The 14903-nt window shown below is 38.2% G+C and overlaps 1 protein-coding gene across 1 annotated transcript in view; it reads right to left on the bottom strand.

Moving 5' to 3' along the window:
- Positions 1-13046, bottom strand: part of NRDE2 (NRDE-2, necessary for RNA interference, domain containing) — a 30577-nt gene extending 17531 nt beyond the window's left edge. Inside the window, exons 1-6 of the mRNA XM_032112171.1 lie at positions 12916-13046; positions 9010-9118; positions 6711-6923; positions 6077-6226; positions 3230-3692; positions 2636-3038 (exon numbers count right to left, since the gene is read on the bottom strand). Coding sequence (XP_031968062.1) covers positions 2636-3038; positions 3230-3692; positions 6077-6226; positions 6711-6923; positions 9010-9118; positions 12916-12994 — 1417 coding nt within the window. The 5' untranslated portion in view covers positions 12995-13046. The remainder of the gene's footprint in view (positions 1-2635; positions 3039-3229; positions 3693-6076; positions 6227-6710; positions 6924-9009; positions 9119-12915) is intronic.
- Between the last annotated feature and the right edge of the window lie 1857 nt (positions 13047-14903).

Raw genomic sequence — 14903 nt, 5'->3', positions numbered from 1 at the left:
TATTTAGGTGTCTAGATACACATGTACCAACATAGGTTAGCATCAACTGCTCTTAATCATCATCTTATATTTAATACGTGAGAAATTATTCACTCCTTTTATCGGAACTTAGATGTATATAAGATGCATGCACATAAAAACCTGACTTCAGCTAGAAGATATAAAGTAGGCATTTAATCCAATTTTTTCTGTAAAGTCAATGATTACTGCTGTTAACAAAAACTTTGAGACTTCTGAAGGTATTTAACAACAAAAACAATGATTAAGTTTATAATACAATCTTCCCAAGTATTTTAATCGATTTAGGCACTGTGTCCAACTACACTGAAAAAATTGTCCTTTCCTAGTCTCTCAGCTTCAGAGATGAACTTTGATTAAAATACTCTGAATGTAGAGAATGTCTCATCAGGATTTGCTGCCAAACTGGTGCCAAAAATAAATTAGAGTGTAAAATTTTCTGCATTAGAAAAAACAAAAAGGTATTTGAAGAAATGCAAAGATCCGCATTTTCTTTGTGGCAAAAACTGAAAAAAGCATGAATACATACTTAATTCAGTCCACGATGCTAAGACACTTCTGCAGCTGAACTGACTTAAAAGATAAGGATGTTTCTCCCCAACCACTAGGTATAATTTGAAAAACAGGACTCCCTTTACACATCAAAAATCAAGAATACTTTATCATCTGCTTTATATTAACAGTTCCTAGTAAATTTAAAGTATTATAAATTCTTATCTCAAAATTTACATTAAGACTGATCTACCATTTTAATTAAATTCAGTTTTACCTTTTTTAGATTTAGAAATACTTTTAAAAAGCACCTACCTATTTCCAAGTAGATAATACTGCATACTGAACTGAACACTAGATGGCACAGTTCTGCACTATTTAAAATTAGAGCTCTTAACACTTTGTCCTTAGCAAAGGTCAAAGGTTGAAGATACAAGCCTAACGTACACCTACACTGCTACTCACCTCATAATTAATTTGTGAAATATTCTATTTCAGCTTAACAAACAACTTGGTAACCTTCCTCATAAGTACACTGTCAATTAAAACTCAGCCCAAGAATTACATAGTTGAGTCACTAATAAAGAAATCTCAAAACAAGAAGTCTCCCAATGGAAATTTCTCTAATCCTATCATTTGAATTCTGAAGGGGAAAAATAGAATACTTGAGAGCATTCATAAACAAATCACTATAGGCTTAAAAGAGAACAACAAGAAGTTATTTGTGTTGCTGTTCCACTCATGAAGTTGAGTGCATTTTCATTTTAACCTATCTGTGGATATTGCCAGCAAAAAAGTACTTAGAAAAACTTCAATCTAATATTAGTTAACTTGCTAAAGAAACTCTATTAAAAAAAAAAAATTCTCATAGCAGTTGGCAAACTGCTTCATGAGTTTGTATTTCATGAGTCACATGTTCAAATATGTACAGGAAAACAAAACGAAAGAAAAAACTTCCCATTTCCAAAAATAGATTCTGAATAAAACACTTGTCCTGAGAATCATTCATTGTGGTTAGTGTACAAAAGTGACTGAAATATTGGAAATCAGAGATAGCAGAAGTAATTAGAAGCTACGAGGCTGTACAATATCCACTGGTCAGTAGAGCATTTTCCCTTTGCAGCACTTTTTCCAGTGCTTGATCCAAGATCAATCAGCCAAAGATCGTATGAGATCTGAACACCTAAAACTAATCTGGTAACCCAGCATCTCAATCTGTAAGTCCAGACTGGATATTGCATAACATTGTTGCTCCAACAGGAATTACAGGACTGGATAAAAACAAGAGGTTTCTTGGACTATGATGTACATGAAAAAAGTGGACTCCTCCATAATAGTCTCTTTTAGATTGAAAACTAATTTTAAAAGAAAAAAAACCAAGACATGGTGATATTTATGGTAACACTAATATTTTCCCCTCCTCAGTCTATTCACAGATTAATAATCACAATAACACACCAAGATAGAGAAGCAATACTGAAATGGATAGGCTAAGTCATTTAGCTCCAAATAAATTTAAAGACCATGCCAGAACTGAGCATGAACTCATTTCTTCCCTGAATCCACTCCAGCATCCTAACTATCCGACTTATTTTCTTTCCAGGGAAAATTATATAATAAATTATGAAGTAGTAGATGTATGCATAGAATAAATACAAAAGGCATGATCACATGGTATTACAGCTTAGAATTCTCCATCTACAAACTGGGATTCTCAAGAATATTTCACACCAGACTTGTAATGTTCCTTCTCTTTTCTGGATTAAAGTAATCAGCTGTAAAACTTCTGAACAAAAGATAATTGTTTTTTTCACAAGTCTCCTTTTTATAAAAGCACATCTCCAGCTGTTGGCTGCAATTCTCCAGTCTTGACATTGTACTATAAACCACTCAACACGTTAGACTTTACTGGATGTTGTATCATAAGCTCTCCTGGGGAAGAGAAGGATCTGCTACATCCATATTTGGTTGGAGTATCTGCTTTAATTCTCAGCTAAGAAATCAGGATGCCAGGCATTTTGAAGAGGAGAAAAGCTTCGTGCAATACATAGGAAAATCTTTTCTTAATGCAGCTAGCTCCTGTGAAGACCAATCTGACCATAATATGAAACAGAAAGAACCTTACCCAGCATAGCTTCCTCTGTGCCAGGCAGCAGAGGATGGGATACCATGCTGCCATCCTGTACAGCTGCCAGTGTTGTCAAACACTTTCCATAGAGACTGTTGATCTTTGAAACAGAAAAGGTAGTGAACTGACTTTGACAGAACAGAAGGTATTTCTTCCACATCTCTGGATTATTGGGATGTAAAAAAATTAGCTTCTGCCATTCTTTGATCAAAGCTGGTGGTTCCCAGAATTCTGTGCAAAGCTTCAGCCTGGCAAGTTTTAGATCAATATTACTTGGATTGCTTTCAATTGCCCTCTCCAAAATAGCCAGTTTCTTTTCCAGGATTAACTTGAGTGATTTTCTTCTTAATTCCTGCTCTCCGCTACTGGCATACAGGCTAGGTCCTCTCATTAATTCATCCTTAAAACAAAAAGAAACATCACTACAACCTTAGGAAGAACGATCACTAGAATCACAAGAACGCTGCCATTTGTGAAGATGAGTTAACAGCTCATTCTTAACCAACAGAAGATATACAGCTCTAAACAAATGAAACTACAATATGATGTTCATTACTTATAATAAGCAACAAGGTCCATTAGAATACATACCTGAAAGGAAATAAATTCCATCCAAGCATTAATATCTCTTGGGTTTTCTCTGACTTTCTTGTTATGTTCTTCCACTTTTGTCATTAGAATGGAGTTCATGTTTATCCCAGGCTCTTGAGTTGTTTGCTGTGTATTTACAGACCCATTGTCTGCACTCTTGCACCCTTTTCCTTGTAGCCACACTGTGGTTGATTGATCATAAATCCCAAGAGGATTAACTTCTGTTGTGTCAGAAGAATCATCAGTTTCCACTTGGGAAACTGGTATAAAAGCAGGTGAGTCAGATGGAGAATTTTTATTACAAACAAGAATCCCATCTGTGTTCAGCATCTTCACGTTGTTCTTTGTGAAGTAGCGCTCAGGTCGACTCTGTACTTGCTTCCTTTTTGATGCAGAACTGTCCCAAGTTATACAGTGTTTCTTTGCATCTATGCCAAGACAGGACTCTCCTTTCCTTTTATATCTTGAAAGAGAAAACAGAATTAAACATCTTCCAAAATACACACTAGAAAAGACACCTCCTTTTGAAAGAAATACTTTCATTCAAATTGACCCAAATAATGTATGTGTAGAGCTTCAAAAGTTTAAGAACCTGGTAACTTTCTCCTTATTTAAGACTTCAACTTCTAAATTCTTTCAGTGTCATCACACTTTTAATATCATACTAAGCTTCCTCTGAGTTCAACAATGTATGTCATACTCAAGCAGAAGAAAACCCTTTTTCCTTTCTATCATTTTAAGCCATGTAGACAAACCTGGAGAAAGAACAACAGACATTATTTAGGGTTACTTAGATTAGATTATTTTAAACTGAAAATAAGATACCAGTTGTTCAGTCCAGTAATTTTCTTCTGCATCCCTAAGCCTCTGTCCATTTTATACATCAAAAAGTGGAGAGAAGCATGAAGAGAAAAAGAGAGGCCATGTTTATAAAGGCCACAATAACCCTATGGATTAAGATAGGAAAATACCATCTTCAAATATTACCAAGAATGTAATTTCAGTGGCAGATATAGTGGCGTGCAATGCTAAAATAACACTCTTCATCTCAGAAAATAGCTGACAGTCCAAAGGTGATAGAAAATTGAAATGAATTGTAACCAGCGAATTTTATTGCAAAGGCATCTAACGCTACAAAAATATAACCTATAAATCCTCCCTCCTCCACAAAGAATTACACACAGTATTATTGTATATACAGTAAACAATTTTCCTGAGAAAATAAAGAAGTAAGTGTACATACATAATGCACAAGCCAAGTGTAGGCTCCTTTGGATGGGCTTCTGTATTAATGCAAGGAAATGTTCTGAAGGGTCATCATAGAACCAGTAACCCACTACAGATGTTGAACTTGCAATTTCATCTCTACTAACTTGAAATGCAGCATTGCATAGGACAGACACATTTTAGTACAAGGCCTGGCTGAAATCTGTTTGCTAAGAATATACCTGTAGCTTTTGGGCTTTTTTACAAGGGTATCTAACTACTCAAATAAATCTCATGATAAATCTAGTATAAAATAATCAATACCTTCACCTCCCTTTCAAACATAGAAACAGAACAACAGAGACCAAAGAGAGCACTTGCCCAAAGATGATTCATAACGCAACCTGGGATTTCTGACCTCAAAAACGTATCTTTGAATCTGTCCCATGCTGCCATCTCCAGATGGCTCTGTAGTTTGCTACACAGAATGTTTTTAAAAACAACTAAAATCATGCACTTTATGCCCATTATTTCATGCCATCTTTTGCCTTTTAAAACATTTATCCAAGAATCATAGAATGGTTCGGGTTAGAAGGGGCCTTACAGATCATCTCATTCCAACCCCCCGGGCAGAGACAACTTACACTAGATCAGGCTGCTCAAAGCTCCATCCAATCTGGCCTCGAACACTTCCAGGGATGGGACATCCTCAACTCCTCTAGGCAGCCTATTCCAATGTCTCACCACCCTCACAGTAAAGAATTTCTTCCTAATATTCAATCAAAACCTACTCTTCAGTTTAAAACCATTTCCCCGTGTCCTGTCACTACATGCCCTCATAAAAAGTCCCTCTCCATCTTTCTTGTAGGCTCCCTTCAGGTACTGGATGGAGCCTTCTCTTTTTCAGGCTGAACAACTCCAATTCTCTCAGCCTTTACTCATAGGAGAGGTGCTCCAGCTCTCTGGTGGCCCTTCTCTGGACTCACTCCAAAAGGTCAATGTCCTTCTTGTGCTGGGGACTCCAGAGCTGGATGCAGCACTTCAGGTGGGGTCTCACCAGAGCAGAGTGGAGGGGCAGAATCCCCTCCCTTGCCCTACTGCCACACTGCTTGGGATGCAGCCCAGGATACAACTGGCTTTCTGGGCTGCCAGCGCGTATTTCCAGCTCGTCATCCACTTGCTCTCATCATTGCTCTCACCCACCAGCACCCCCGAGCCCTTCCTCTGGATCTGTTCATCCCCCAGCCTGTGTTGACACTGAGGGTTGCCCTGATCCAGGTGCAGCACTTCCACTTGTTAAATCTCATGAGGGCCCTCTTCTTGAGCTTGCCCAGGTCCCTCTGGATGGCATCCCATCCTTCAGAAGCGTTAACTGCACTACTCAGCTTGGTGTTGTCAAACTTACTGGGTGTACACTTGATCCTGCTGTCTTTGTCACTGACGAAGAACACATGAGATAGCACAGGTCCCAGTACAGACCCCCAGGGGATACCACTTGCCACTGACACTGGCCCAAAGCCAAGTCAAATTTTGAAATAGGCTACTCAGTTATCTTTTCTCATCTTCTATATAAAAACGTCACAGCCAGACTCAAGCAACTCTGTGATAGTTTGGATACCAATAGAGAACAACGTTCCATACCTTGCTATATCCCCACGATACAAGGATTTGTAGGCCCAGTTTGCAGGGTCTGGTTTCTTGTCTATCCGAAAGGTGTCTGCTGTGGGAGCCTGGATATCATCAAGCCAAATAGAGCGACTGCTCGTAACATTTGATGCTTTCTTACCTAGACTGCAGAAATAAAAGAAACATTAAATCATACAACAAATTTTCTCTTAAAATGAAAAACAAGGAAATGTTAACTCTGTGAGGAGGAAGTTACACTACAAGGCAAACCCAGCCACATATTAAGATTCTTGCACTAATTAAGAATGTTTAATGCAACCCCTCTCCAAACCCTCACAAGAGATCTGTGACAGGAAACAAGATGCTTACAAAAACTGAACATAAGCCTCTACATGACTTTAAAAATTTATTTCATAATCACCATACCATGCTTTTGCTCTGCACAACAGTACTTCACTGAATATTTTAGTCACAGTTTTTTTATACGATTAAACAAGTGGTTCTAAATCTGTTTCCCTTGCTTTGAATGCATGTTTAGTCATATAAAGCTTAGAAAAAGATCATCAACCAGTGGTAAAAATTTCAGTTGAAGAGACAAGCACAAGAACACAATGAGTTTACATCTTGCATGGTATTAATATATACATACTTTGCTGCTGCTTCCCTTTCACTCCTTTTGCCACTTCCTTTGTCCTTGATGTGCTTAGTGTCCACATCCGATTCACTGCTACTGGAATCTCCTTTGGTTTTCTTTTTTGTCTTCTTACTGCGGTGATGCTTTTTCTTTTTCCTTTTCTTACTTGTCTGTTTCAGACTCTCATCTGTATCACTCTCCTCGGACAACTCAGATCTTGAAGTAATCCTGCTCGGAAAAAAATACATACATCTATATATACACCTATACAGCTAAGCAGTAAAACTGTTAAGGAATACCACAAAAAGAAAGTTCAGAACATTTTACTCTTTACATTTTTTCTCCCTGTATTTTATTTGAGAAGGTAGCAGTAACATATACAGCAAAAGTGATATAAATCTGGATTAAATAACAACTATATTTTTCAGCTGCTGGAATTACTGACAACCAGCCTTAACGTTTTAATTGTCAAGGCATTTTGATGTGTGATCTGCACAAATATCCATCTGTTAACATTGCCAAACTAAAGAAGATGACCAAGATGATAAAATTTCCTAACTTTTCTAAACAACTTAGCTCAAGCTAAACGACTGAGAAATCTTCCACTGTGACCTGCAAAAGAAAAAAGTCTGATTTGTTTTCCCTGGGATTTTTTATGACTTACACAGGAAGTATCAAAACCACACTTTTAAAATCACTTCCAGATTAGAAAATCAAATCTCACCAATCAAGAAACAATTTTTTATGACTACGGAACTGTTATCATATAATACAGTATAATGTAATACAATAACACTACGTACAACAGACAACTGAGTTATTGAGAGATCACACAAAGGACACATAGTTTTGGCAAAACACATGTATATTACTGTACATACCACATAAACTCCCACACTTAATAATCAAATGAATAAGGGAGGTCTTCTCTAACCCTTAATTAAAGCACAACTTCTTTTTAAACTTTTTTTTTCTGCAATCTTTCAATGAAAGATTTCAATGATTTAATTTCAATTCTTACAACTCTCAGTATTCTGAATATTTCAATAAAAGAAAATACTGTATTTCAGAAACAAGGTATCTCAAGTAACAGCCCTGACACAGAAAGAAAAAAGAAACGAAGGAAGAACCATAAGCAGACCTTTAAAACAAACACACACACTTCTGCAAACCAAACAAACAAAGCAAACCCTCTCAACAAAGCAAACCCTCCAACTACATTGGAGCAATTAGTTTCTATTGAACTGAGATAAAACAAATCAGTTTTTATTAAACCAAGTACCTGAGTAATAGGCAAAAAAAAACCCCAAACAACAAACACCCAAACATTTTTCTGCACACTAATTTTTGACACAGTCTTTTTCAAAGATAAAATTATTATGGTGGGTTTGTTATGTGATTCTGTCTGATGGCAACTTGCAAAATCCTTAGTTTTATGACATTAAAGTCCTACAAAGATTTGAAGAAACAGAATTAGAATACATGACTGATAAACAAAACACTGATTGCATTTCAAACACACAATGCATGTAAATGCAAGAATAAGTACAGAAAAAGATGTATTCAGGTGTGCTTGGTATTATAAAGATTTTCCATATCATGACCACCACCAATCATCATAAAAATGGAAGCTTGCATCAAATTAAAAGTGACTGAAGTTTTGAACTCGACAACTGCAACTTGACTGCATTCACTATTGAGTGCTAGTTACAGTGTAGATAGGCCAAGTATAGCAATGAGTCTAGTGAACATATTAAAAACAGTTTTTCAGCAAACACGGCTGCTTAAAGCTCATTTCTGTAAAAGGATATCATCACCCACTTCAGTTGACCAGCATATTCTACAGCCAGACACAACCTGATACATGTAATATTTCATTATTTCACATTGTCAACTGCTTTTAAAAAATAAAAAACTCAACTGTGAAATGGGTGATTTCTCTGGTTTCCACAGAGAAATCACAAAGCTAATGCTTAATCTTTAGATTATTTCAAGGGTCACTTAAGACATTCAAAAGCTAATGAAGAATCATGATTGCTCAGTTCCCTCTCCATTCCAAAATAACAATCATTTAAATGCAGCTCTGAAAAAAAGAAAATGGGAATGTAATTGCATACGTACAATTTCTCATTATTTTAAGTTAAAAGACATTGGAAGCATTATTCATACTTTTACACATGACTCAGTTCAAGCATTTTAAAATACTGAACAGTAGAACGAAAAGCTTTTAGATTCTGAATTTGGTCTCACATAACAAAAGATAAGCAAGACAAAAGAAAGAGGCTATTTCAAAAGACATTGGAGTACACTCTACCTTACTAATGGTGACTTTTCAGGAATGAGATCAGCATCTTCTGTAGTGCGTTGGTGCAGTAATAGTGCATCTTCTGCAGAGAAGCTTGGGTTACTCAGCCAGTCTAAATCTGCAGGTCAAAAAAAGTGTGAGATCAACACAAATTAGCTTGCTGTGCTTTTTTAAGTTAGGGGTTAATCTAGTCAGCAGACAGCTAAATTCACAGTAAATGTCACTAAGTCATGTGCAATAACTGAGCATATTCGAAAGCAGTCCATGAAATTTCCATTTAGCTCATACTGAAAGCTATGTTTAATACATAACTCTATACACAAAAATACACAGCTCTACACACAAAAAAAGAATCTATCCAACATTCATTTTTATCATTTAAAATTCTAACTTTATATATTTATATATGTATAAATTTGTTACATATATATAAGATCTACTGTATCATAATATATTTACCACTATATATTAATTATACATTAATGTCTATATACAATATAGAATAGAAATATTTACATATTTAAAAAGTGAAATTGAAAAAATTACAGAAAGGCATAATTAAACAAAAGGTGTAGTTAATGAATGCAATACAATTTATACAAACTAACAAAAGTATACATTACTGACTGTGCGGAAAATACTCTTCACACAATTTTATTGATAGGCACACCCATTACTGATAAGTAACACTCAAGTGTTTTATACATGGCCAAAACATGTCACTGAAATATCATTAGACTTATCAATAGTGTGAAAGAAAGCCACTGGATGCTAATTTGTATATATTAGTCAGCATTAAGCATCCTGCACCTAGACCTCTGCATTTCAGTCACCATATAAGATCAGACACTGACAGGATGTGGAAGGGAAACTTTCTGTCACAATTTTACTGATATTAAAAGTTTTATAACAATTTTCATAGAGATTTCATTTCTAGAATTCTTTAAGCATGTGAAATTTCTTAGCTATTAAACAACAAAAGTTATTTTGTGTAAATACAGAACTTAACAGCAGCCCCTCCAGTGTCACACTGATAGAGATAATAACAAAAGGAACAAATTTGGTCTCCCTGCCTCTCCTCCATGCTCTTTACAATCACTTCTGCCTCAGTGCTCTTCCTGCCACACTCCTGTCTTTGTGTTCTTGACTACACTGACCTCTACCCCTCAACAGAATGAACTTATTGTCTGTCAAGCCAGATACCTCTCCTACTTCTAAAGTATTTTTTTCATAAACAGAATTTTGGTATGAAAAGCTTTCTTCTGTCTCTTGTCCCTGAATTGTTGTCCACAAAAGGATTTAAAGCAGAGCAGACTGCAAAACAGCTTGTTAACCTAAGCTAAACACATCAAGAAGTACATACGATAAAGCAAAGCTCCAGTTTGTGTTTCCCAAGAGTCCACTCCCATTATGAAAGGCCCCATAAGGAGGGATCACCTCCCTGGCTCGTCTTGAACCTCCATCTCTGTGCATGGGAGAATCCACAATTCATGGCACTGTCAAGACCAAATCACACTCCCCCATGACGAGCCTAACCAACATGCTGCAGAACAGCACCATGCACCATTTCCCAGCCTGTTTCTGTAGCTTGGTTCTACCTGAGCAGCTAAGATCAAGTTGCATCTTTAATGCATTGAAGAATCACTTTGTGAGAACCAAGCCCTGTAGCACAGTCAATATACATCTGTGGCTACAGCAGGGAAGCTCAGAATTCTCCAAGTACAGTATTTTCTGAAGAATTTAATCAAACTGACCTAATACTCCGAAAAAAATGAGCCATTTTTGCCATTTTGCAACATGCAAGTTCAAACCGCTTGTAAATAATCTCAAGTGAATCAGTTAGTGTTTTAAAGTTTGGAATGCATTGTGATGTTCGAAATGCTTGTATCCAGCTATCTCTTCAGTTGTTAGGCTTTTTTCTTGTGGAATGTCTAAGAAGTTTATCATTTTCACAGACCAGATATAAAAGACCTATTTTGCGATAATATGCATGTACTTGTTACATGTTTATGAGCACAACCGCAGCAGTAATCCAATGGCATTCTCTTTATACCTTCTCAAGCAAAAAGAAAAATTACAAAATTACAGTGCATGTCTACACCAACAACTTTTAAGAGCTAAACGAAGCCTTTTGTTGCCTCTCAGGATCCTGAAAATCTGCTTTCAGCAAAATTTACTGCACCATCTGACCTATAGCATAGTTCAGACTGCAAATAATGCTGCATGCGGCGCTTACTAATGTCATCAGGGTTACTAATTACTACTGCTCTCCTCATGGCTACAGACAAAGTTGCAATTTATCTTCCACCAAACACTAATTAAGCTTGACAACATAATTGTAACAAAGCATATACAAAATTGCAGCACTCTAGAGGCTGCTGCAACTCAGCAAGTGGGCAACACAGGAAGCATAAGCACCACTTCTGTTTCAGACAGCACCTTCGCTTTAAAAGTGGTGTAGGAAGGTTTTCAAAAGTATGATGCAAAGTGGTTGTCTGAATGAAACATGACCAACATATATACATTATTACTTCAACTTTTACAATAAAGCCATGAAGCAGTCCTAAATGTCTGCAAAAAGCACCTCAGTTTTACATAACACTAAAATCAAAATACTCTGGGATCTCTGTATTACGATGCACTTTGGCTTCACAGCAGCTCTGAGCAGAGAACCATCTATCAGAGAGATACTAAAGTTGCCTGTCAAGTTCTCAAGTTCTCACAAGCTGAATGTGTGAAATTTGATATACACCACCATAAATGTGGTTCTGAGTTAATATTTAATTTTTACAACTTACATTAAAACGTTGCTGTCAAAACCAAAGTACAATATTTACTAAAACATAAACCAAACAAATTATGTTCCAGTTTTGTCAATAATTCTCACACAAAAATCTTTCAGTATACCAAAATGTAAGTCATAAACAGTGCTAACAACTGAAATCTGGATCCACAAGTCAATCTCACATCTTTTTCTGTATAATCTGATCTTCCAGACAGGTGGCCTGAAGCGACACAGACTACCGTAACAACCTTAAAGGCTAAATTCCCAAAGTTTTAAAATACAACCAAGGTCTTATTACCAGAGAGTTTTACTGTATCTCTCCCTGGCAGAACAGCTCCTCTATTCCTAGAAGCTGTAATTTGGTATCTTATTATGTCCACTACTCCCTACACCAAGAGTCATTACCAGAAAGGGTCCTAAATGCAGCTAGAACATTTCTGTACTGGCAGAGCAAGTATCAACCACTGTTATGCCATCGGGGTAAGGCAGAACTGGTTAGAACAAGAAGCTAACGCACCATACCGACCGGACCAAATACACAAGAAATTCAGCCTAGGTAAATGCTTCTCTTGTTTCCCTTTGCTGTGGTGTCTAGAGAATGGGAAGATTTAAGGGTGGTAGAACCTGGCAAGCAAAAGGAACGGTTAGTTCAAATCCTGTCCAGTAGAATTAATAAACGTAGTACCTACTTCACTGCTTGGCACTACACCAGAAAGTGTTATTTCATTTAATATTATTAGTTACTTATTAGAAGTATTACTCGCAACTGCAGGTAAATGTGATAGAATGAATCATAATCCAAAACACGTCCTTCACAACTGTGATTTGGCTTAATAAGCAAGGAATTAAAAAACATTTTTCAAGATATCCAAAGATAGTGGGGAAGGAAAAAAAAAAAAAAAAAGAAAGTAACAACAACAAACCACAAGCCCCCGCGCCGCGCTCCGTAGCCTCCGGGGGCGATGGTTACGGGCCGATGGGCCCGGGCCCAGCGGCAGCACCGCCCCCGCCGCCGCCGCTCCACGGCGGGGGAAGCACGGACAAGCACGGCAGCCAGAGCGGGGCCAGCGGTGTGTGGGGAGGGCCGCTGGAGAGCTGTTAAGGGAAAGACGGTTCTCCCAGGACTTTACCTCTCGTGGAGCCCTTGGAGCTGCCGGCGATGGGCTCCCCGGGCTGGGCGGCCCCGGCGAAGGCCGGGAACAGCGCCATGTCTCGGCGGCCACCGCCGCCCCCCGCCCGATCTGCCCGGCGCCAAGATGGCGGCGCGGCGCCAAGCGCGCTGGGACTGGTAGTTCTTCCGGCCGGACCCAAGATGGCGGCTGAGGGCAGGAAAGCTTGGCCTTTTGGCCGCTGCGGGCGGCCGATTTTCTGCGGGTTCTCGTGTATCGTGCGCCCTCCGCCACCGCACTGCGGGACTGGCGGAGGGGACTGCTGCGGGAAAAGGCGGGATGGAGCTTCCAGAGCCAGCCCTTCCTTCCCACCACCCTCATCCTTCATGAGGTTCTCCGGGACAGAACTCCCAAGCGATGTCTCCAGGAGACTGGAATGCTCAGCTCTGTAAAAGATGATGCTGTAAAAGGCCAGGTGGCCTTTCTGTTGGGAACTAGTGAGTGTATGCCTGGAGGCCCGAGCACCCTCGTAGCCTGTCTCAACAGCGTCAGGGAGGGCACGGGGAACAAATAACCTGCTGCAGTCGGGCCTCTCTCAGCCTCCTGACCGGGGAGTCACCCATCATGTCTGATAGCATCCATGAGCCTGCTCTCCACAAAGGAACTGGAAAAATTATTTCTTTGTGCCTTCTGGGACAGGATGTTCTGCTTCTTAATTATGTATTGTCTGAACCAGTATTTCCTTTTTTTTCCTCTAGCCAATGCCTGATTCTTGCATTGTGAGGGGAAAAATAACCACCCTAGTCCCTCTTTCTGCAAAATTTTATATCTTATTAATGTAGTTCAGTATTCTCCTTCCTAGACTGAAAATTTTGCCTTTTTTCTTTGTATGCTAAAGCCACTCCATAATAGTCTCCTTGTTGAATTTCTTTAGTTTTTCTAATTCTTACATTAATACTAATGCATGACCAGAATTTCATGTCATGATTAAGCTAGTGAGTTTAGGGATTGTATGGAATTATGACAACTGGCTTGTTTTGTGCTCCTTTTTCAATACCTTCGGATCATTCTGTTCGGCTTTTGTCTTCTCCTGAGCTACAGTATCTGTCAAGAGACCATTTATGATTGGCAAAAGGTAATAGGTAACTACTGTGCGTAGATGATAGGAGTACCTTCCCTATACACACTACTTCACATCTACCGAGCTGATATTTTTGTCATTTTATAATTTATTTTTTAAATACTTCAGCAGCCTTTCCCAGTCAGATTTCCAGTTGATTGCCATGAATACCTGTGCACCATCTGCAGACTTTGTCAACTCTACAGTCGCTGCCATTTGCAGCCTTTTTTTAGATGTTGATGAGTTCATCCTTTAGAAAACTCTAAAACTATTTCTTAATCCTTGTTTACTACCTTTAGTTTATTGTTAGTCCATAAAATGCTATTCATCAACAGCAGATAAGTATGAAAGTACAGAGAGAAGAGGATTCAGAACAAAATAGTGGTCATGGACACTGATAGTCTGGAAGTCATCAAAGGAGTGGGGCCTGATTTCCAGCTTTGAAAGTTTGGCTTTAAGTTTATTCTCACCTACTGATATGAAGCCAAGTTTTTGTTCAGGTATGTTAACATCTATGAAGTTTTGTAGTAAAACATTAGAAAGTAGAAAATGTAGTATGTAACATACAGAAATATGTATCTACCTAGAACTGATACAGAAGATAGGGAAGACACCTAAAAGAGGCACATTACCAATTTTGAAGAGACAATTAAGAAGTAATTACCTTTCCACGTGCACCTTTTAGCCTTTATTCTGAGAAGAGAAAACATGTAATTTTGTGTTTCTGTCTGCCTGGCATAATTTCTCCAGGTAGTTTTAGAACTCATGATCAGTATCAACCAAATTTAAAAGAAGGTTACAGGTTATTACATTGCTGCAAATCAGATGAAAACAGGTAGGAAGTCAGAGCGGGATTTTGAGTGGGAGCAAAACTCCAGTGTGCGTGCAG

This window comes from Corvus moneduloides, chromosome 6, assembly GCF_009650955.1.
Source record: "Corvus moneduloides isolate bCorMon1 chromosome 6, bCorMon1.pri, whole genome shotgun sequence".
NCBI classification, from domain to species: domain Eukaryota; kingdom Metazoa; phylum Chordata; class Aves; order Passeriformes; family Corvidae; genus Corvus; species Corvus moneduloides.
The sequence above is the reverse complement of the archived record's forward strand: the minus strand, read 5'-3'. Positions and strand labels throughout refer to the sequence as shown.